The sequence below is a fragment of the Megalops cyprinoides genome, chromosome 20, assembly GCF_013368585.1.
Source record: "Megalops cyprinoides isolate fMegCyp1 chromosome 20, fMegCyp1.pri, whole genome shotgun sequence".
Taxonomy (NCBI): Eukaryota; Metazoa; Chordata; class Actinopteri; order Elopiformes; family Megalopidae; genus Megalops; species Megalops cyprinoides.
In genome coordinates, this window is record NC_050602.1 from 11090845 (window position 1) to 11115495 (window position 24651).

Sequence of the window (24651 nt, forward strand, 5' to 3'; positions counted from 1 at the left end):
ACTGAGGGAGGGAGGATAATTTCGTGGAAGGTCAGGCAGCTTCCGGAGATCACCTGAGCGCTGAGGACACCATTGACAACGCGTTGAAATGGCACCGTTGCCGACGGACACTGACACTCTCTACGGGCAAATGCGCCAAGAAAAGAAATGTGAACGTGACCACGTTGCTCCTTAAAACACTACAGTATGGGAATTTCGTTTCAGTTTATGTTCATTACTACAATCTCTGTATTCCACGCCAGTTTCCTGTAATCCCCGTTGACACCTGTGATTATGACGCGCTTTTTGGAGAGAAGGTTATCTGAGGCTCCACAACTACGGGTCTTTAAGGACAGCGCGACGGGGTTAAGTTCAGTCCACACCTTCAGACATGAGCGTGGAACGGCCAGCCACTGATCCCTATCTCTTAACCACCTAATGATCAGAGGCTTTAGCTAAGAGCACCAGCCCGAGACTTTATTTTGACAGGCCAACAGAATCCGTTGAATGTTTGACAGGGATTATTCGTTGGACGTCTCGGAAGAGCGTTACACTTACATATTTTGACGTGGGCAGCTGGCCCGCACGCCGAGGTGTACTGAGTTCATAGCACTTAACCATCTGCCTGCCCGTTGTTCTACGTTCGTGCCCAGAGCCGAAAGTGGGTGGGGGGAGAGTGGGTGTTTCCGAGTGTTATTTAGAAAAAATCTCCGAATAATCGGATTAGAATGTTCTTGGTTAAAGTCGGGTTTATTGATAAAGGTCTTGCATTCGGTCGCAAGTGAGCCGCGATACCGGATCTCCTGTACCTTCACTTTCCTATACCGAGACCGGGGAAAAGTAAAAAAAAAAAAAAGCCACCATGCCGGTTGACTTGAATGGGTACTGGAAAATGATTTCCAATGATAACTTCGAGGAGTACTTGAAAGCCCTCGGTGAGTATTTTATACGCTCTGCGACGACATTAGTGTGTCTTATTTAATTCATTTATTTTATTGTTACTTTGTTGCTGCTTAAGTGTACTTCAGCGAGACAGAAAGTCTGTGTTTTAGAAATGACCGTTCACCTGCTGCTGCTGAGTGCGACCACATAATGGGGTGCAACTGGAGTTCAGCATACTCGTTTGATCGTCAAAGAGGATTATCGAGATTACATTGTTGACAGATTCGTTATAGAAAACATGGACGAGGATCGTCTTGTCCATTGTTTCCCTACATGTAAATAAGGATACCCTGTTTTCTTCTGAAGACATTAATGTTATGAACAAATTATGATGTGTTGTTGATGCAACATAATGTTGCAAAAAACTGACATCGTATTTTTAAGATCACTTTGAGAGGAATCCGTGCGGATTAGTTTCTAAAAGTCAGGTACATTTCTTTGTGCGAGAGTGATCTTGATTAGCTCTTTGCAGCAGCTCAACAGTAGTTATACTTCCATATAGGGATCTTGTACAGTTAATGCTAACCCGTGATCCTTTGGTGAATCCATCTGATCTACCCACGTAATTATTATCACCATTATTATTAATCATCATATTATTAATCTCGTGTATGGTGTCCATCCACTCAGTGCGTGTCTTTGATCCTTCAGACCAAAGTAATTCTTCAAGTTTCATCCTGAAATAGATATTTACATCTGAAAACTCCAGACAATTTTTTTGATAAGGGTAAAAGTGGTATTCAGTTTTTAGAAAGCAGTACGGGGTTTGCGTTGTATTATGTGTCTTGACGTTATTTAAAGTTTTTTTTTTCCTCACGACGGACAGACGTGAATGTTGCCATTAGGAAAATCGCCACTTTGCTGAAACCCGACAAAGACATCGCTCATAACGGCAATCACATAACCATCAAGACGCTGAGCACATTCAAAAACTACAACATGGACTTCGAGGTTGGAAAGGAATTCGAGGAGGATTTGACCGGGGTGGATGATCGGAAATGCATGGTAAGTAGCATTAGAAGTTTACGATTAAACAATTATAATTAATATTTAATCCCAGGGGTCTGTACCCCAGCAGTGAGTATACGTGTGGTGGAGTTGTGCATTTTTTTTCGGAAAGAAGTGTCGTTCTTAGTAATAAGTACGTGCGGCTTTAGACTTGTCACTCTTAAACTTGCACTGCGTATGGTCTGGTGCGGACAGCTGTATCTTTGGCCGGGCACCGAGGTCAGTAGCACCAGGAGCCATCCAATCTGATTAGGTTCTCTAGCCACTGGAGGAAACATCACTGTCAGAGAGATGCACCCCTTTAGAACACTAGAACCAATACAAGAACCAATGAACTTCAGCCTGGATAATGGGAACATAGGTACAAAAATATATTTATTATATTAATTCATTGCTGATAGTGTTTATTATACACCTGAAGGTAACATATGCCTGCATGTTTTGGGAGCGATCTTTGCTAACCACCACATGTAGTCAGAGTCTTGTACCTAGAGAAGGGACAAGAGGGAGAAATAAATCCTATTCTGAAATGGCTGAGTAATTAGTTATTATAAATATCTAATAATTTAATTATAACTAGTTCACTGTGGGTAGCAACCTGCAGATACAGCTGTTTCCCATGACAACAATACAGGCATGACTTTATGAACTGTATTAGCTTCCATTCAGTGTTTCAGGAGCACCTGTTTCAATCTCTAACATATTGTCATTCTTTATATCATTCTCTTAAGTCTTTGAACTAAAGCAAAGCAGCTTTTGGGACATCCCTCAAACTGTACTTGATGTACACTTTCCAAAGGGTCTGATGAAGAGATGGATACAGCAGCATTTTATTACCTATGTGTGGGAAGTGGTTTATCATTTCATGAATTGTAGCGGAGTATGATGTGCCTGGAGGCTGTGTCATTTGCCATCTAGTGGTCAAATGTGAATACTACTGTTACTTTCTGTGATCCAGTTACTCAGTCAGCTACTGGAAGCTACCCATTCAAGGGCTATTTAGCTACAGGCAAAACATGTGTGGCTTTCACCAGCCTTCTCCACAGTGAAAAACATCCATACCTCCAACTTGTTGAGTGCAACCGGTGGGGTACAATTCTTATTGTCCAACCAAGCTGCAATAACAGCAAAAACCAAGCCAACAGATGTGTTCCTTTTGATCCACTGGTGGAAATAACAGTTAGCTGAGTGCCAGTATGTGAGCTGTGTGTGATGATTCATTTGTCATCATCTTGTATGATGTATCTGCTTCCATGCCGTAATGGTGAATCTGTGCTGTGCCTAACGGTTGCCATCCTTTCCCTGTCCATCAGACCACGATCAACTGGGAGGGGGACAAGCTGGTGTGCGTGCAGAAGGGAGAGAAGGAAGGCCGTGGCTGGACCCACTGGGTAGAGGGGGATGAGCTTCACTTGGTAATGGATCTCCTCCTTCTTTTACTTTCATTTCTTGTGCCTTATTCCTGAGAGGAGCGCTTGTGCACGACCCCATCTGTAAAGGGAATACTTCCTGGGTCATGTGGTATCCAGGCCTCGTAGGTTCTACACTGCCTGACTGACACATCTCACCACACTCCAAGACGCTGATGCGCATGTAAAGTACCAGTCAAACCTTTGGACACACCTGCTCATAGAAGAGTTTTGTTTTATTTTTTATTATTTTCCATATTTTAGAAAACTAGTAAAGACATCAAAACTGTGAAATAACACAAATGGAATTATGCAGTGACCAAAACGTGTTAAACACAAATCAAAATCAATCTCATACCAATCAATCAATCAAATCTTATATTTTACATTCTTCAAAGTAGCCAACAAATATTTTTTAAAATGACATTTTTTAGGGAGAAATTCATACATAGGCATCGACTTCAGTATTTTTGTTTGTCTAACAAGCAAGTTTCAAGCATTTAAACATAAAACTTTTGGTCAAAATGTCTTTGAATGCATGTTTCCCATTATCTTAATCAGATGCGTCCAAGCTTTTGACTGGTACTGTACATAGGACCAGGCTTTTTATTCCCTGCTGTAGTGAAGACTTGGATGACGAGCATTTCAGTGTGAGGGAAAATTAATAAATGGCAAGCTACCATGGATACGTCCTTGATTTTATGAGATGTGTGCAGGATTTTCGTAACATATGTGCTTAGCAGGGTGACTTCCACAGCTACCCAACATGTCCACATTATGTGTTCATACAAGTGAGCTGAATACTTAATGTGAAATATGTTAAATAAATGAAGTTAGCAGTGATCCTATCATCAGATCAGTGACAGGAGGACAAGAGAACATGAATAATGGCAGCTGGCCAGCATTGGGCTATGTATGACACAGAGGGAATGCATATGAATGTACATAATATCTCCTGCAGCACTAATTCAGGTCTCCTCCATGGTTCTATGGGTCAGGCAGGGTCACAGTGGTTAGAGCACTGGACTCTGGAGCTGAATTTTTGGGGTTTTGATCCCCTAGCCAGTCATTTCTGTCATACCCTCAACACAAGTACACTACCGCAGATAGATTTTTAAACCTCATTATTTTCCATTTTGAATACTTTAATCAGCCAATTAAAGAACAATATGCAGTCCATCTGATGAATTTATCAAAGTGTGATAGTGAAGTACCAGATGTTGGGAATGAACTCGGTATTGAAAAATTTATTGGCAAAATGTGCCCAGGAAAATTCAGTACAGTTACACAGATAATATGACTCTGGTGCCCTCTTGTGGTAAAAATCATAGTGCAGTCACTTTTCCAACAGGTGGAAAAATCTGCTTCTTATCTTTACGTTATCCGCTTCACATCAAGGAACTTTATCCATATGTTTATATTTATCAGCTCCCTGTCTCCTCAGTATCAGCTAAAATATGGTAAAACAGGTCCTCCGTCCTCCTTTTGTAATAAGAGCTCTTTTTTTTTTGTTCCCCTCAGGAATTGAGAGTCTGTGGAGTGATCTGCAAACAAGTCTTCAAGAAGCAGACCTAAGCCAGCCCTAGCAACAAGAGAACAGCGCCCCCTGCTTGCAGGCGCAGAGGGACACACACGCAAGCCAAACCTCTGACAGAAGTTCCCTCTCCGTTCATCCATCCACCTAAACCCCCCAAATTCCACACATGTTTACACCCCTCTCTCTGTCAGGACTGTATTGATCACTAAGCACTGCCCCCATTCCATGCATTACCCATGTCTCCACTGGAGACCAACCAACCAAAAGATTGGCAGTGAACGCAGAGCGTTCTGATTTTTAAAAGAAAAACAAAAAACAGACAGGTGTCTTTTTATTTTTTCTCTCAGATATAGACATGTGTCAATCACTCACGCACCACCTCTGCCTCAGAGAGGGTGTTCCTTTGATTAATGTGCGTATAGGTGTGGAGCAATTAACAGCGTGTAGACGTAGCCTTAGCATCGTTAGCGCCTCCGTCTCTGACAGGGCGACGGTCGCACCGGAGCGAGGTCAGGGTCCAGCTGCGACTGGCAGGAAGGCAGGGTGAGTGAGGAGTGCCTATAGTGATGCTGAGTATTTCTCCCATGAGGCAGAGCGCTGAGGAACGGTGGGAGATGGGCATTAATGTAGCTGGGCGGTCACAGCCCTCTGGGTAGAGCCCGACAGATACTAACGTCTCCTCGGCTAGAGTTCAGTCAGTAACTCGTTGTCTCTGCCCTCAGCTGAAGGAAATCAGAAATAAACAAATCGGAAATCAACCATGTTGTGTGGGTCACTGTCCTTTTTTTTCCCCAGTAACACTTTTCTGATTTGTGTCTGTATCATGGGTTTTCACTTTAGCCCATATAAGCTCCTCCACTCCCCCCCCTGCCTGAATCATTTTGTTGATTATTTTCTTCATACACTCAGCAATGATGTGTGCACAGAAGTGCTGACCATGAATTACTGACAGAAAGTCCACATTCACTACTGACACGCCTGAATACAGACTACAGATGACTGCCCAGGTAGCATCTAACACTTCCTCAACATGGCTGTAACATTTTTAAGAATGTTACACAGTGTCTAAGAGAGAACCCTGGCATATTGTAGTTTTACAAACAGTATTCCGTTTCATTTTGATTTGAAGTTTTATCAGATGAATATGCAGGTTTTTACATTTTTACAGACACATGGAACATGAAAATTGTATATACACACACATACATGTACATACATACCCATACATACATACTGTATATGTCCAGGATTGTAGAAAGGGACTTTTTCTTGACATTTACAAAATTGCAGTCAGCCATTCTACCCTAGTCTCTTACTTTGTCAGGAATATCTTGACAGATAAGCCTTAACAAGCAGAGCTTAGAATTCAGGATGCGTAAGAAAATAATTAAAGCTACATCCTTACACATCATTCTTTGCAAAATCTGCTGCTTGACCATTTTTCATCTGATTCCTGATATTTCCACAAAAAGCACTGATTTGTTTGAAAGAATGGATACACTTGAACACCAGCCTGCAAATGAGCTGAGCAATGAAATCTATGGGCCCTGAGTTTGTTGCCGGCTACAATGACAAAAATTCCAAAAAATCAGCATGGAGGGATTCATAATGCAGTCCTTGCAAAGAAGTCTACTTTGTGGTTATTTCTGCCATTGAACAGGTCTGTATCACCTCCCTGCTACATGTGTTCACTGATACAGTACCCTCATTAGGTGAGTGTGACCTTTATGCTCTCTTGCCTGACCTGTACTCATGAAAACCAGCCCCTGAGGTCCTTTCTGTGATTCAACTGAGGTCTGATACTTCTCAGATATGGTGCAAGCTGCTGACTTCATATGTACAGAATTCTACATAAATTCTACTCAACAAACACCTGACATCCACATTGGGTTAGATTAAATCAGATTCTACTTTTTAGGGTCTTTGTGACAGATGCTGCTGTGAGTCTGAAACACCAGGGAATTATGCATTGCGTGTGGGTCCCGCTTCTGGGGAATGGGGAATTGTGGGAAGGTGTCCACTTACGCTGCCAGTGAATGAGCCGCTGCGATCCTCTGGCCTTGGCCTATAGTAACCCGGCCAGCCAAATGGGACATTTCTGTAAAAGGTGCCCTTTGCAACAGATTTCCACAGAACAGAATACTTACCCTATGCCAAGGGAGAGAGGAAGAGAAAGAGGGGAAAGAGGTAGAAATCTCCACGAGCACACTGGAAACTCCTCTCTTCCCCCAGGTTCCGCTGACATCTTCGATAGATTCATGAGGTAACTAACTTGGATCAGCCTTCATATCATAGTTTACTAACTCCATTTTTATGATTCTAGAATTTAATTTGCAGCAGAAGTACTGCTCCGCTCATTTGCTGTTCTGGTGTAGACCAATATCTCATTCCAAAATTGCATCATAAAACGTATTGTGCATTCTTCATTCTTTTTAACAATAGTGCAGTTCCTCTGTGTTGGCTGCCAGTCTTGTTTAGGTATCAGCCTTTGTTATGCCTCTGTGTCAGTTCCCCCCCTCTTTTCCCCTCTACGTCACCTCCTCCATTCCCCTCTTCATGACCCTTTCCCTGTGAACTCTGGCCTCCTAAATTGTTATAGCCAAGATCCAATAAGGGTGGGTGCAGAGACCAGAGGGCCAATAAAGAGAGACAATAGCCTTGGCAAAGGAGCTCTCTCCTGTCCGGTTTCATTGTCTCAATGAAACAGATGGCTTCAGTCCCCAGCAGCACAAGACTCCCGCTTCCTGTGGTGGGACATTGTGTATTTATACCGGGGCCAAAGTATCTATTGCACAGGCAAGTGCCTCTAATGATATGATACGACAGAGTGACAGCTCTGAGTTATCGATCATCTTAAGTGGAGGCTGGTCAATTGCACTGTCCTGGAGTATTCACCCCGATAGCAGTCAATTGGAAACATTTTTCGTTTTCTGAAATTAGCTTTGAGGATAATTGCTACAGTGTGTTATTACAGTTCATGTAGATTGTCCTGTTTTAATCCCTTTGACATTATTTACCCCTCTTATGTGCATATTCTGGTTAAATCCATAACATCACAGAAGTCACAAGCATGTGCATTTCCCAAGTCAATTGAAATGTACAACATACATTACCATATACATACTCCTACATGTTTATATTGTAACATTTTACATCAAATCACATGTACAGTCTAGTAAAACGTATTACAACATAACAATTACAGCCTAAAAGCAGTTAAGATATAACGTTCGCCCCTTTTCATTACTAATGCAGTGATTGGGAGCTTTGCACTTCTGTGTCTGGGTCTTAAAGTCAGTCGATCCCTGTGTCTCTCTATCCTTCTCTTGCCTGTTTCTGACCTTGGGGGCTCTTCCCTCAGTCTAAACAGTAGAGTCAGAACAGCCTCCCACTGATCACGCAGACAGCCCACGATCAAACAGCCCACCATCTCACGAGTATCACTCATACAACGGCGTTGTGCTGATGAAACAGCATTGCAGCTAAAAACTCCAATCTTTTCTGTGATTCGGCCTGCAGAACTGCACATGCACCAGTTATGTAGCTATCAGTATGCCAGCTCAGTGAGGGAAGAAAGTTTAGAACAGAAGAGTGAAGCTGGGAACTGGCTGTGAGCAGCCTGAGGCCGACCTCATTGGAGGCAGATCAGTGTCTTCAGTCTGCATGGATTTAACTTCCATGTTGTAAATGAACAAAGCTGGACCAAAGAATTGTGCCTGTGGACAGAATTCTTGTGGCTTTTCAAGGTTCTTGCTGAAAAGAGAAACATATTACATGTGTGTGAGACATAGTTCTGTTAGTTACTTTCTTTTTTTTTTGGGGGGGGGGGGGGTTGGGGGGTAGTGACTAAAGACATTTCTATGGTTAACAGCATGAAAAATAGAAACTGTGTTCAAACCATTCACTGGATCATCATCCCCCATAAAAACCTTTCAGTTATGACATGTAAACCATGTCTCTTCTAGGTTTGAACATGGACAGGGCACAGTCTGTAAATCTTTGTGTGAACTTTGCGCTGAATAAATAGTGAGACCTTTTAAAAAAGAGAAAATAATGTACTCTATTTGTCTAAACTAAGTTTACATTAGATATCTGATGAATATCCCTATCCAGTATGTATTGGGAAATGTATACAAAGTCAGTGACTTTTAGCCCCAGTTCCCGCACGTGTTGGTGTGTGTTTGTGACTGGACATTAACTCTCATCGCATTAGAATTAGAATGGACCCACCCTCCTTGCTGACCCTTGCCACGATATTCAAAAAGGCTGAAACAGAGCTGCTTCCAAAAAGCCCCCCACCACTCCACCCCCGCTTCCACCCCTACTCCCCCCTCCCGGAGCAATAAACAATCTTATCAACCGTACTCTGCCCCCATTCCCCACCAGTCCTGTTGGTATAAAAAAGAACAAGGACATCCAGCACTTTCCCCTCCTGTCCCTTTGGCTGAGAGAGTCTCCCCAGAGCCCAGAGCCAAAAGCGGCGCCATGCCTGCAGATTACAATGGAACCTGGGAGATGGAGAGCAACGAGAACTTTGAGGATTACATGAAGGCTCTGAGTAAGTAACTGCACTGCATCCACCGCCTTGCAGACACACACAAACAGCTCGATAACTCAATCCTTTCAAGAGAGGGAGTGAAGCAGAGAGATGGTGAGAGAGTGCTAGAGACAGAGGTCCAAGATTCAGAGTAACCACAGTGTGCTTTGTCCTAAATCATGAGTAGCAGATTTCAGTTTGATTATGTTTACTTTTTTCATTCTTTTCTCACACAGCATCTTTTGGTTAATTTCAGCAACCTCAGAACGCACAATATAGTCTAAGAAAAGTACTGCTCGTTTGCAATTTTTTCATACATTTTACATAAAGTTAAGGGGAAAGCCTGTTGCAGTCAGCTTACATCTGTGCCCGAGAGTGGACAGCTACAGTCTCATTCACGTATTGAGATCTTGTCACGGAAACTTTGCCTTGGGTGTTTGATTGGCCTCTGTTCGTTACCATGTGGGAGTAATATTGATTTGCTGTCTTCTGCGTCTTCCTCCCCACGAGATACATTAGATCTGCCTCTCGTGTTAAACTCTGGTAAAGCTGAACCAATTTGCAGGACTGCTCCGCATTGATATACCCCTGTTTTTCATTATTCGGCAATTTGAGTGAGATTTATTCCATCCCATTTCCATGTGACATTTCAAATTGTCGTATCAGCCCATTATTTTCCATTGAGTCATGGAAAATCATATCGATGAGGCAATCAAGGCAAGTGAAAAATATCTTCAGGGGATATATACATCTAGGAAACAGCATGACATGCGAAAATCTGAGAAATCAATGTCTAGCTTTTGAAAAAAAAAGGTATTAGCAAAATAAATAGCTGAGTTTCAAATATGTAGGACAACATTAATCTTTAAGATGTGAATGACTATTGGCAACAATGTAGTAATGTATGCGTGGCAAAACAGATTCCAATGCAGTACTGACTAAGAATATCTATAACACAAATTGGACGTAATATTTTTTGCTTACTTGATGTTTATTTTTACTTTCTTCAGATATTGATTTCGCTACCCGTAAAATTGCTGCCCACTTGTCTCAGACCAAGGTTTTTGTTCAGAACGGGGACAAGTTTGAAACCAAGACATTGAGCACCTTCCGGAATTATGAGCTGAGCTTCACTGTGGGGGAAGAATTTGAGGAGCACACCAAGGGGCTGGACAACAGGGTGGTCAAGGTAGGCCACTGTCCATGAATGCAGCTCGATCCTTGTCCACCCATACCTTTTCCTCCCATGTCCCTCCTCTTCTTCCTTCCTTCCTTCCTTCCTTCTTACTTTCATTGCCTTCCTCTCTCTGCACCTCCTCCATCTTTGTACTGTTGTATTAAAGTGTCCACAGCTGTGATGGAGTCAGGGTGGCTGTGTGGGTGTCCAAGACCATAACGGTGGTCTCAGATAAAGATGAAGACTAAGAGCAACACTAAAGCTAGAACCAAGACTATGTGATGCATATACCTTTGTGTTTTTAATGTTGAGTATGCATGACACAATGCCAGGACGAAACTATGTTTTTGAAGCCAATAATATGAGATGAGGCCTTATCTCTACCATATCAGATCTAGTGACTGTGATGTATGAGAGGATCTGTACTTGGCTTCCCTTAGTTTCTAGGCTGTGTAGTGAAGTTGTACCAGTAAACCTGTGGTAGGGCTTGAATAATGTTATGCTCACACTCACTGGTCTAGGAGTGTTGTTAGCCTGGTTTGACTCTGTTGCTCATTTAACTTGAATGGATATACTGTTCTTTCTCTCTGTCCCTCTGGCTGGCCTGTTAGACCCTGGTGATCTGGGAAGGGGATAAACTGGTGTGCACCCAAAAGGGCGAGAAGGCCAACCGAGGGTGGAAGCAGTGGATAGAGGGTGACAAACTGTACCTGGTGAGATGCCCTTTTATCACTGTAGAAAAGATGTATACAACAAGGGTGCCTCTGGTACTATGTCCAACACTACTACTGTAGACACTGATACTATTGATACTACTACTGCTACTACCAATGCTGTTGATACAACGATTGCTGATTGTACTAGACTGCTTGCCTACTATACTACTGTTACTAATAGACTACTACTTCTGCTGCTACTAGTGCTTCCACTTCTACTGTTGTCATTGCTACTAACTACTACAGCAACAGCTTATACTCCAGGTACTACTACTGCTACAATGTGTGCTGCTGCCACTGCTACAGCAAGTCTCTTCATGTGATTAATATGTGTCGATTTAATGTACATACCCTCCCTGCTGTTGGAAAAATCATGGAATCCTCTTTTTTATGTTTACCTGGCCCACCACTAAGTCTGCCTGAGAACAGCATAGCAGAAATTATTATAGACAAATGAATGAGGATGAAATCATTAGATCTAAGGGCAGGTGGCATACCTGGTGGAAGAGGTATACACTCTGCTGGGTTCCATTCCACCTGACTGTCTTCTGTTGGCTGTCATGTCCCAGGGAATTTACTTTTTCTTCTGGTATTTTTTAGGAGCTTACGTGTGAAGATAAAGTATGTCGTCAGGTCTTCAAGAAAAAGAAATAAAGGAGATTCACATTCCTTAAGTTACTGTTTCTTTTTGTTGTTGTTTTTTTTTTTTTTTTTGCATCCTTGCATGAAAACCAAGTTGCTATTTTACATCATTCAACATCTCAGTAATGTAACCTTGTGTCAATTCAATAAACAGATGAACAATTCATGTGTGCATGTATGGATGGAGCATCTATGGTATGGTATCTATGGTATATATGGAGATAGTGCTGTTTAAAGACAAATTTGTTATTCAAAAATAACTTTATAAATATATGCCTGCATACTGAGTATCCGGGTTTAAGGTAAGGTATGAAACAGCATATCTTAAAGACTGGCTGGTGATTAAATAGTCTGCTATGAGCAAACTGACCTTCAGCTTCTAGTCTAAACTGCCTGTGTGGGCACTGAGAACAGGCTTGGTGATATTTTTCAGCGGTTTTTCATTTTCTTGAAGTGAATAAACAGATAAAAATGTACAACTGGCATATGTTCAAAATTAAGTATATTTTAACGTTACACACATTACACACACGGCTCTCTCTCAATAGCCTTAAAATATTTTACAAATGAAATTTTAAAGCACATCAGGGAAGAGTTGGTTGCTTTATAAAGTTTTTTTTTCTCATGAAACAGTTCTATTTCATGAAAAAAACTTCAATTTGGGTGGGTACAGACACAGACCAGGGAACACAAAATCACCCAATAGTGACATATACTACCAACATTACGACGCATGTCACGTCACCATTCCCCTGCTCTCGCGAGAGGACAGTGCCGGAAGCTCCACGTCAGTGAATCCACTGAAACAAGCGACTCTGGTTACGCGAAGGGGAGCAGAGAAGACCCGGTTCTTTTAGTCTGGTACCGTTTGGAAAGCGTTAGTTTCACCGGCACAGTGAAAACATGGTAAGTCTGGATATGCTCTAAGCTTGAAGCATTTGGGGAGTTTTAAAGTCCCAGTGGCGATCATGAAAGCTGGGTGACGTCTGACGTTTGATGTCAGTGTTTCGAGATGGAGGAAATGTAGCTAGCTAACGTTAGCTACCAGGCTAGCTATTGCGGCGACAATTATGTCTGGGAGGCCTTAGTAACTTCGGTAGCCAGTCAGTTAGTTAGCAGTACACGTAATAACAGAGTTGTTAGCTAGCTGCTAAAATGTTGATAATAAGCTAAGTTTATGCTTTGTTGCAATGTGTTACAATTAAAAACGTTGTAATGGGAGGCATAGCTAACTGGCTAGTTAGCCTAAGATGCCCTGAACTCAACGAACTGGTCCTCATCTGACCCGTCCAATTGCCAACATGTCAGTTTTCTCTGAACGTTTAAACAGAGCTAGCTAAGTAGCCGTGTTAGTGACCACCAGTTTGTATCGGAGTTGGTACATTAGCTCATTGGTGATCTACTTGTGCCGCACGGAGTAGTTCTCTAAAAAGTTATTTGTTTCCTGAGGTTATGCATCTAATGAATCGGTTCATTCACTGACGTTACTGCTAGCTAGCCGTATGGGTTCATAAGGGTGCAACGCGTTAGCAAGCTAATGTTAATGTTTTGTGCACCACTCTTGCTTTAAAGTAGCTATCATAGGTTGTTATTTGGCAGCAGAAGAATATGATTTTGCAGCGGTGCATGTCAGGATTTTAGCTAGCTCTTTAGCCGTCTACGCTGCAATCATTTTTTAACTTCAGTATAAGACTGTCACAATAGTGAGTGTGCCAGCCAGCTGAAGTTACGCTAATTAAAATCTGACGCACTGATTCGAAGAAATTTTGACAGTAAGATGAAAGCAGAAATAGTAGAATGGATTGTGCCGTTTCAGCCGCCCCGATCTAATCAGTTCTTAAACTCACACAGCCCTTGAGACTGGACATCAAGCGGAAGCTGACCGCAAGGTCGGACCGCGTGAAAAGCGTGGACCTGCACCCGACCGAGCCGTGGATGCTGGCCAGCCTGTACAACGGCAGCGTGTGCGTCTGGAACCACGAAACACAGGTGAGCCGAAACGCGTCGTCCGCGGTGCCTTGGAGTGATTCGGTGCAAGCCCTGTTATTAGCGAGGGTAAATCAGTACGGCTTTTTTTGTGTTGTTCTTACCTTGGCTGTGCTTTTTCAGACCCTGGTGAAGACCTTCGAGGTGTGCGATCTGCCAGTAAGAGCGTCCAAGTTCGTGGCCCGGAAGAACTGGGTCATCACCGGAGCGGTGAGTGGCTGCAGGCTGCAGTGTCCTCAGTTCTCCGCAGCCCAAAGTCACGTGGTTAAATAACCTTCCTAAAGGAAGCTGGCTGCCCGCCAGCTGCCAGTAAAATTTATGATTTTTTGGGGGTATTCCTGCAGTGCAGCTGGTTTTGGAGCTTTTTTCAACTACAGTCTGGGAATGTGAACTAAAAACGTTGACAATTATCCTCCTAGCGGCAAATTCTTAAGGAGGTGAATCTGGGCCCTTTTGGGTAGTTTTTACAAAGTTCAGTGGCACCCAAATTGTTCAGGGAAATGGCTGGAAATGGCAGCTGGTGATTTTTCCCCCCTTGGTGCTTTGCAGGATGACATGCAGATCCGCGTCTTCAACTACAACACCCTGGAGCGGGTTCACATGTTCGAGGCCCACTCCGATTACATCCGCTGCATCGCCGTCCACCCCACACAGCCCTACATCCTCACCAGCAGCGGTACGTCTCTCTCTCTCTCTCACACACACACACACACACACAGAGCAAGCTGCCACATATTCACGTGTCTCTTTCTGTGTCACACCCCCTCAGCCATTATCCCATCCAACTCAAAAGTGATTAAGCATAGAGGAAATTTACATACGCACACACACACACACACACACGGCAGTCTGCCACATATTCACATGCATCTCTTTCTGTGTGTCACACTAACTCAACCCTTATCCCATCCAACTCAAAAGTATATTAAGTATCGAGAAAATTTACACACACACACACACACACACATACGCGTGCACACTGACACGATGGCGCGTGTCTTTGTGTGCACAGATGACATGCTGATCAAGCTGTGGGACTGGGAGAAGAAGTGGTCCTGCAGCCAGGTGTTCGAGGGCCACACCCACTACGTCATGCAGATCGTCATCAACCCCAAAGACAACAACCAGTTTGCCAGTGCCTCCCTTGACAGGACTATCAAGGTACAGCCGTCACCTCTCTTACTGAGCTGTTTTACGGTGCTGTAACACAGTCTCAGAATAGGTACCTCATTATTACTTTAATGGTAGAGCTGGGGTCAGTTACATATCAGTTCAGTCAGTCAGATTCATGAATTGAAAATTGTAGAAAATTCTCTAAATTGACTGAATTGAAATGGAGTTGACCTTAACTCCGCTGTGTAGGCCTCCCCACACAGTGTTTAACACTGCTGTTCATGGATCTCTTTGTATTGATAACTGTCTTCCTGTGTTCCTGAGCAGGGTTGGCTCTCTCTTCATATGCCTCTGTGTCTGTCTGAGACATTCCACACTGCGAGAGATGGTTGTGTGTGTGTATGAGAGAGAGAAAGTGCCTGTGTGTGAGAGACTGATAGTGTGTGTGTGTGTGTGTGTGTGTGTGTGTGTGTGTGTGTGTGTGTGTGTGTGTGTGTGTGTGTGTGTGTGAGAAAGTTTGTGCTTGAACTTGTGCTGATCGAAGCCCTGGCTTCCTGCTTTAGGTTTGGCAGCTGGGTTCATCCTCACCTAACTTCACTCTGGAGGGTCATGACAAAGGGGTTAACTGCATCGACTACTACAGTGGAGGGGACAAGCCCTACCTCATATCTGGAGCCGATGACCGGCTAGTCAAGATCTGGGACTACCAGGTATCCAAGGGGGCAGTGTAACTGTATAGTGGTGCTTCCACTAATATAATATTGTATGTTTTGTGATATCATCCTTTGTATAATATTTTATGACTATGCCTAACTGCAGTATTGTGCTGTGATTGAGTCAAAGGACTTTGGAACCAGATGAGAGCAGTGTAGTTTACACTTGAGTCTGCCACTTCACCGCTGTCATAGGTCATTTGCCTGAAATCCCCCTCTCCTCATGCATTTCTCCTCTCTTTCCAGAATAAGACTTGCGTGCAGACATTGGAGGGACACGCCCAGAACGTGTCGTGTGTCAGCTTCCACCCCGAGCTGCCCATCATCATCACAGGCTCTGAGGATGGTGGGTAGCAGAACGACTCCAGATCCTGAAGCATTTACGCATCATTGCTGCTATTTTTGTCAGCTCTCACTAGCCCCTTTCTCTCTCCCTGTTGGATTGTTTGACTGCTCTCTTTGACCCCCCCCCACCACCTCCCTGTCAGATGGTTTTGCCCAGTCTCTAACCACCCACCTCTCTTGGTCCTCAGGTACAGTGCGGATCTGGCACTCCAGCACGTATCGGTTGGAGAGCACGCTCAACTACGGCATGGAGCGCGTGTGGTGCGTGTGTGGTCTTCGCGGCTCCAACAATGTGGCGCTAGGTTACGACGAGGGCAGCATCATCATCAAGGTACCGCTGCTCAGGACACCGTCTCCCAGCAGTCTCTCTGTTGAACTGTCACTCAGTCATACCCTTACCAGGATTTCAATGCTTTGTATACTGTTTTTCTGTGTTTGAAGTTTGGTCCTTCAGGGGCAACAAGATCTCTGGCTTACGCATTTTTTGGCATAATTTTGCTTATTTGTTGAATTTTCTCTCAGCCCCCCATGTAGCGTTGGAAGTTCTGAACAATGTGACCAGTGATCAGAGCAGTGGTCCATACTACAGAGCACTTATCCTCTGTCTTCTGTCTGTCCCTCTGTCCTCCAGCTTGGCCGTGAGGAGCCGGCCATGTCCATGGACACCAACGGGAAGATCATCTGGGCCAAGCACTCTGAGGTCCAGCAGGCCAACCTGAAGGCCATGGGTGACGCCGAGATCAAGGATGGGGAGAGGCTGCCCCTCGCGGTCAAGGACATGGGCAGCTGCGAGATCTACCCCCAGACCATCCAGCACAACCCCAACGGCAGGCGAGTGGGACTGTGAATGCGGAATGAGCTCTCTTCAAAATCTTCCTTCCCCTCAACTCATTTGCGCATGTCACGGAGATTTGATAGGATTCTCTGAGCATGTTGAGATGTGCTGTTGGTCTCCATTTTCACTGTGTTGTTTTGTCTCTGGTTTTCCTGATGCAGGTTTGTGGTGGTGTGTGGGGATGGAGAGTACATCATCTATACGGCCATGGCCTTGAGGAACAAGAGTTTTGGCTCGGCGCAGGAGTTTGTCTGGGCACATGACTCCTCAGAGTAAGACACACACTCCAATTTGTTGCACATTTACTAGAACACCCGGAGCTGAGGGGACTGATAAAGACTGGACACAGACTGACTCACCTGTCCTTTCGCAGGTACGCAATCCGTGAAAGCAACAGCGTGGTGAAAATCTTCAAGAACTTCAAGGAGAAGAAGTCCTTCAAGCCAGACTTTGGGGCTGAAGGTAGGAGTTGGCAGTCATCTTGAGTGGAATTCGCTCAAATCAAATCGCTGTTCTGTCCAAGGTTTCCTAGGTTGTAGCAGCTTCCAAATTGCAACACACTGTTTGTGTGTGTGTTTTTGTCATAGGTATCTACGGTGGGTTCCTACTGGGCGTCAGGTCTGTGAACGGCTTGGCGTTCTACGACTGGGAAAACACGGAGCTGATCCGGCGCATCGAGATCCAGCCCAAACACGTGAGTCTCGATCCCCCCCCTCCCTCACAGAATGCAGAAACACCCCCCAGGGGTTTCACACCTGTGGGCATTCGGTCACTTGACCCACCTGTGACACGCGTACCCTTACCTGCCCTACAGATCTTCTGGTCGGACTCTGGGGAGCTGGTGTGCATCGCCACGGAGGAGTCCTTCTTCATCCTCAAGTACCTGTCCGAGAAGGTGGCGGCGTCACAGGAGTCCAACGAGGGGGTGACAGAGGACGGCATCGAGGACGCCTTTGAGGTCAGAGGCAGCAAGGGACCTCGGCGGAGGGGTGGGGGGGGGTGGTCTGATGGATATTGTTACAGCCAGCCTGTAGTTTTGCCCAGTGACTATAACAATGTAGACCCGGGTGATGGGTGATCAACACAGAGCTGGCAGCTGGGCAGGAAGCTTGCTTTGAGATGATTTCGAGGTCACCTTGTGACAGAGTGTTGGAAATATGAGCTCATACGCTCCCTGTCTCACCTGTCCCTCTGTGTGTCTCTGTGCTTCAGGTCCTGGGTGAGATTCAGGAGATTGTGAAGACAGGACTGTGGGTGGGAGACTGCTTCATCTACACCAGCTCTGTCAACAGACTGAACTACTTTGTGGGCGGAGAGATCGTCACCATTGCCCATTTGGACAGGTACTGTGTGTCCTGATCTCATAGGTGTAGGAGGAGTGTTGGGGAACAGTGTGATAACCCACACTTTTTATTTTTATGTTAATTGACCGTTACCTTCAGATTTCAGATCATGATTAGCTAGTAGAAGACAGAACCAGTAGTGATAACCCATTTTCTTTCTGTTGAAATCAGTTACTCTTTAACAAACAAAAGTCTTAATTTTGTGGCTTATTGAGTTTCGAAGGGATCCCCTCAAACATATGCTGCAAAACGTAGGAAGGGTTCATGTGTTTCTGTCCATACATCTGCATAATGATACAGAGCCTATGATTTGCTCTACATTTTTTTACATGCCATGCACAGGGTGGTGCAGTTATCTACTCTCCGTCAGTGTTACATAAGTAAATCAGATTTGGTCCAGATTGCTCTCTGAAGGTTTAAGATTAGACAAAGGATGCAGCATTTCTTCTTGGGCTTGAGATTTAGAGATCTGTCTCAGGCCTGTGACAGTGGTATCAGCCTAACACCATTTGGCCTCTGACACAGTGGTATCTACTCCATCACTGATTTATGGCATGTGCAGATGAGCAGTGTTGACCGGATAAGGTTGCGGCCACAGCACTAAGCTGAAAGGGGTGTACCGTGGTTTTCTGTGCTCCTCATAGGGGGAATTAAGCACAGAGTGCCCCTAGGGCCTGAAGTTTTTCCCCTGGGTGTATGAGTAGTCAAAGCGGTAATACAGGTCGGTGTAATGAAATCTTCCTCTGCCATCAGGACCATGTACCTCCTGGGCTACATTCCCAAGGACGACCGTCTGTACCTGGGAGACAAGGAGCTGAACATCGTCAGCTACTCGCTGCTGGTGTCCGTGCTGGAGTACCAGACGGCCGTCATGCGGCGGGACTTCGGCATGGCCGACAAGGTGCTGCCCACCATTCCCAAGGAGCAGCGCACCCGCGTGGCCCACTTCCTGGAGAAGCAGGTGGGACTTCCTGAACAGCAGAGGGCAGGATTCACATTGGGCTGGTCTTGTCCTATGACCTAGGACAATTTCCTTGTAGTTTTTGTTGTTCTAATTTTGGATTATTTGTTTTTTGTTTTTTTTTTTTTTAACGGGATGGTGGGGATGGGTCTTAGGGATAGAGATGGGGCAGTAGTAAGTAGTAGCAGTGAGATAATGAGGCCTAACCCCAAAATTGGTGTAGCAGTCATGTGATCGCCAGTGACTCACTGATTTGAGTCAGGTTGGCTCATATTTAGTGGTTCGTGTAAATAAGTGATTGATAGTTCATGATAGCCCTGCCCACTATGGAGCCTCGCTTTCCCTACTCTAGGTAGCAAAAGGGAAGGGGATCAGACCAAATACCATGCTCTTACTCTGGGTATGTGTGTTTTGTCGGACAGGGGTTCAAGCAGCAGGCTCTGGCCGTGTCCTCTGACCCGGAGCACAGGTTCGAGCTGGCCCTGCAGCTTGGAGAGCTCAAGATCGCCTACCAGCTGGCTGTGGAGGCAGAGGTGAGACTGACCTTACACAAGTCTGCAGACAATTGAAAAGGAAAGGCTTTTTCATAATTTTTCCCCAAAATTCTCTCAAGCTGGGCTGTAGCTAGCTAGCCCAAGTTTGTCAAATTTTCTCATGAAGTTACTCTTTTTTAACATCTTTATTTAATCGTTTCCTATTTCTGCATATGCCTGTACCATATGTGTTTGCAGTTTTAAACATATCCCAGAAAATAAATTTCTTTGGCAGAACAATTTGATTTTAATTTGACATTGCTGCAAATGGAAAGCGGTCTGAATGTGAAGTGAGTGGGAGTGGGATGGGAATTGAACCTGGATCTTTCTTTTCCCCAATGGCAGTCTGAACAGAAGTGGAAGCAGCTAGCGGAGCTGGCCATCAGCAAGTGCCAATTCGGGCTGGCGCAGGAGTGCCTCCACCACGCCCAGGACTACGGCGGGCTGCTGCTGCTGGCCACCGCCTCCGGCAACGCCAACATGGTCGCCCGTCTGGCCGAGGGCGCCGAGCGCGACGGCAAGAACAACGTGGCCTTCATGACCTACTTCCTGCAGGGGAAGTGAGTGCTGGGAGGAGGGGAAGTGAAGCATTGTGGGTAGTTTCTTGGGGGGGAAAAAACCTATCTTCCTGTCACATGTATGTAAGGGGCAATAAGCCCAGATCTTGGGGGGCTGCAGGAGTGTCTGAGTTTTTTGATAACCCCCTGGGTTTTGGTTGGAGAAAAGAATGAAGTGTGGAACTATGAGAAAGTGAAATCCAGAGAAAGAGTTTGACCATACCTAATGATTATCACTAAGTCAGCCTCGCAGTGCCCATTGATTTGGTGTGAACAGGCTTCATCCAATGAAATACTGTTTCTGTGATTCTTTGGAATGAACTTTATGGATCTGATCATTTTCAGTCAGCTTGATAATGTTAAGTGGTGGTACTACAGTAAGCAACTGATGATTACTCAGAGAACATCCATGGGTGCCCTTTATTCACAGTCATCACTCAATCTTTCTCCCCGTCTCAGGCTGGACCACTGTCTGGAGCTCCTGATCCGGACCAATCGGCTGCCAGAGGCTGCGTTCCTGGCCCGCACTTACCTGCCCAGCCAAGTTTCCAGGTACCGCTGCCTGGCTCAGTCGGACACCTCTGTCTTAGAGCAAACATGTTCGTTTGCACTGCTTATCTTTAATTGATGAGTATGTGGAAGCATAAATGATGCAGCTATGAATGTCAGACCAAGTAAAAGCTAATGGCATAATTTAAGAGTGGTTCATCTGCAAGTTTCAGCTGACATGGTGTGTTGACAAAGTTTCAAAATAGATTTGTTTTATAATTCTAGTTTTTTTTTTTGCCCTGTCAGCACCTGTTTAATCACTGTCTGAAGTAATAATTATTTTATTAAAGTATTCAGGTATCGGTATAATAGTATATAATATTAATAAACAGTATAATAATATAATAGTATAATAATAAATAGTGTTGGTGTCACAGTGGTAGTGCTGCCCCAGCATTGCAGGAGAGTAATTGTGTCCCCCTTGTTTTGATAGGGTGGTGAAACTCTGGCGGGAGAGCCTGTCCAAGGTGAACCAGAAGGCGGCCGAGTCGCTGGCCGACCCCACCGAGTATGAGAACCTGTTCCCAGGGCTGAGGGAGGCCTTCGTGGCCGAGCAGTACCTGAAGGAGACCTGCATGGGGAAGACCAGGCCGGCCACTGACTACCCACTGGTTACGGTAAGTGGATATGCTGGGGGCGGGGTCAAGGGGGGTGGGGTTATTTTATAGTGTCATTTTATCAGTAGGATGTTTGAGTTTTCACACACGTGTTCACACACATAGAAACACTCACACATCTTGCTGTGCTCTGACTCTTTTCACTCCTCCACAGCCCAATGAGGAGCGGAATGTGCTGGAAGAGGCCAGAGGCTATGAACCAAAAGAAGCGCCCCCAACCACACAGGTATTTGCATGCATGCATACACATGGATTTGTGGATACACAATGGATTTCAAATGGGTTATTAAAGTGATCACAGGTCAAATGGGCTCTAATGAAGTCATGTTTTTTGACAAGTCGGAAAGGTCAAAACAATATGTAAATTTCAGCTACAGACTTTGCATTTGAAGGGTACAAAAACTTTTTTTACCACCTTGAAAATCCCATCCAGGTCATCTCTGAGGAATATGTTCTTTGTGAGTGCACTAAACCCAGTTTCACACCCAGAGAGCCTGCTATGATGTCACTAACACTGTCACCCGCTCTGTGTCTGGTCGAGCAGGCTGAGCCGGGTGAGGAAGCCCCAGCTTCGGCAGGCGTAATGGCATCAGTCATGGCAGCCGTGGCCGCTCCTGTCGCCGCGGCTGTGGCCGCCGTGGCTCCTACATCCACAGAGGTAGAGGAGGAAGACATCCCCGGCCCTTCGCCTGCGGCAACGGCTTCAGCGGCAAATGAAAAAGATGACAAGGTACAGTAAAACCTCAAACTGTGACCTAGAACCTGCCTTTAAACTGATAACTGAGCCTGTAACTTCTGGATAACACAGTGGCAGTTGTTTTGTTTTTTCATTGTGTCCAACGTTTTAGCTGCACAGTACCTTTTTACACTTACTTAAAAATATTTCTTAAGAAATCAAGTTACAATAAATACTTCTGATGATAACAAAGATAAAAATTTGGAGAATTGTTTTAAAAACTTGTCATTTTTTCCTCCATGATAATGAATTGCATTGAGGCAGAACAGTTAAGCAAAATGCAGTCCGCTGCAAATGGTCGTAATTAAATTAGTATGCTTTGCAGCCCTGCAGAAGATAGGCAAGTGCTCTAGGTTACGTTTTTGCCTGAAGGCTCACCACGGTTGTGTGTTCCCAGGTCCTGGATGACCTGGAAGACGACCTGGACAACATGGATCTGGACGACATCGACACGACAGATGTGAACCTGGACGATGACTTCTTAGACGACTAACACGCAATATGATCTCGGTTATTTAAGAGACCAAACGCTTTCCATTTGTATTTATGTTATTCCCACAGGGGGTAGGTATAGGGGGGAGAGTGATTTAGGGGGGAGGGTGGGGGTTGGAGACAGAACCTGTGGAGAGGGAGGAGTGAGTAGATGATGATTGCACTGCCTGCACCACAGAAGAAGAAAAAGAAATTGTGTTTATTGTTTATGAATTTTGTACTTTATACAGGAGACCTGGTACTCTGAAGCCCACCTGTGCATTAAGGTGTATTTGCGTCCTGCATATGTTCCCTGACTATTGCAAATCATACATCACTAAATCTCAAATAAATGGCAATATTAATCCTGGGCTCCTGTTTCCTTGAGCTAATGACTGAGTGTGCCTGTTTTGCATGAACTTGGTGTTTTTCTAAAACGTAAGAAGGTAGAAAAATTGTAGTGTGAAACGGTATTTTCTTGCTTCCGGTTTATTGGTCACATGAGATGGAACGTGGATGCAGTACAGTGTCTTTAACACTGCATTTAGACTGAGGAGTGTAGTCAGGCAGATAAGGGCTGGCAGGGTTGATGTGGAAGGTGTAATTTAATTGGCAGAAGCTTTCCATTACATCATGAAAGACTAAAGCCTGAGAAAATATTGAAGAATTTCTCTGAATCCAGCATGGATGTATGTATTGAGACATGGGCTTAACAATCCCCTTCTCTTATGGTCAGACCATGATGTTTTGTGGTGTTTCAATCTTAGAGTTGGCTCTACCGTTTTGCTGCCCTGTAAATTGTATCATAATGCTAAAATCCACTGTGTACACTAGATGGCGCTATTAGTGAACTTTTTTCAAATGAAGTCGGTCATCAATTTCATTGTGCGTATGTTACGCTTTTATCAACATTTGATAAAGAATCATGTGTTACGTGGAATCTGTTTAATGATTTTTCAGTTGATTCCAGTTTTTCACCAAAAATATTTTGATTTGGTATTTTTTAAAGCATGTAAATGTCTACCATCCAGCACCATTGTCCTTGTTGATAACCACATCCCTGTATAAACCCCCAGTATATACGCACCTACTTATATAAGGGCTTTTCTTTACTTTCACTTTTTCACATTCTAGAATAATACTTAAGACATCAAAATTATGAAATAACACAAATGGAATGATGCCGTGACCAGAAAAGTGTTAAATCAAATTCTTATATTTTATATTCTTCAAAGTAGCCAAAAAATATTTTATAAAATTTAAATTTTTGTTTGGAAAGAAATTCATACATAAGCATCAGCTTCGCTATTTATATTTTTCTAAGAAAGAAATTTCAAGCGTTTAAGCATAAGCCTTTAGATAAATATGTCTTTGAATGCATGTTTCCCATCATCATAATCAGGCGTGTCCAAACTTTTGACTGATACTGTATTTCCTTGTGGATATGGGGGTACACATAGTAATGGAGCTGAAGTCACATCCTATCACACTCATTCCTTATGCCAGACACAGTGACCCTACACACACAGTTCCAGTACCATCTGAAAATCAGGAGCCCCACCTGCCTGGGGGAAAGAGGACGCGTCTGCCAACACACACTCTGGCCCTGCCCAGGCGACACAATGCCACATGTTTTACAAAAGGGAGGAATATTCTGCTCCACGCTGTTTTGTTTGTGTGTGTGTGTTTGTTTTCATAGACAAATTTGGTTGTCCGCAGATCCAGGCCTCGTTCTTCCCTGCTGCTGAGGTATAGGTACAGCAGAAGCAGCAGTGGTATAAAGCAGAGCCACTACACATTCAATGGCTGAATTGCAATTTCCAACATTATGCATCCGCGTGCCTTCCTCACCTCCTCAGAGATGCACAATATGTGTATAACTAAATAAATAATCAGCAGGTTCATTTTTCTGCATATTTTCGTAAAGCCGGTTTATCCAAAAGAT

General features: G+C 44.3%; 3 protein-coding genes across 3 annotated transcripts; all 3 read left to right on the top strand.

The window, feature by feature from the left end:
- Positions 1-731: 731 nt before the first annotated feature.
- On the top strand, positions 732-5127 carry LOC118795552 (retinol-binding protein 1-like). The gene is made up of 4 exons (XM_036554121.1): positions 732-914; positions 1748-1926; positions 3243-3344; positions 4860-5127. The coding sequence occupies exons 1-4, from the start codon at positions 842-844 to the stop codon at positions 4911-4913; spliced, it is 408 nt and encodes a 135-aa protein (XP_036410014.1). The 5' UTR covers positions 732-841; the 3' UTR covers positions 4914-5127.
- A 1948-nt stretch (positions 5128-7075) lies between these two features.
- On the top strand, positions 7076-11974 carry LOC118795551 (retinol-binding protein 2-like). The gene is made up of 5 exons (XM_036554120.1): positions 7076-7138; positions 9262-9433; positions 10423-10601; positions 11201-11302; positions 11906-11974. The coding sequence occupies exons 2-5, from the start codon at positions 9361-9363 to the stop codon at positions 11957-11959; spliced, it is 408 nt and encodes a 135-aa protein (XP_036410013.1). The 5' UTR covers positions 7076-7138; positions 9262-9360; the 3' UTR covers positions 11960-11974.
- A 759-nt stretch (positions 11975-12733) lies between these two features.
- Positions 12734-23071, top strand: copb2 (COPI coat complex subunit beta 2). The gene is made up of 22 exons (XM_036553986.1): positions 12734-12853; positions 13799-13936; positions 14057-14143; positions 14483-14609; positions 14946-15094; positions 15610-15756; positions 16006-16105; positions 16293-16435; positions 16736-16935; positions 17101-17211; positions 17313-17401; positions 17527-17633; positions 17754-17897; positions 18152-18282; positions 19036-19243; positions 19666-19776; positions 20122-20336; positions 20793-20885; positions 21316-21499; positions 21654-21725; positions 22044-22229; positions 22633-23071. Exons 1-22 carry the CDS (start codon positions 12851-12853, stop codon positions 22726-22728), a joined length of 2841 nt encoding a protein of 946 aa, XP_036409879.1. The 5' UTR covers positions 12734-12850; the 3' UTR covers positions 22729-23071.
- Positions 23072-24651: the final 1580 nt, after the last annotated feature.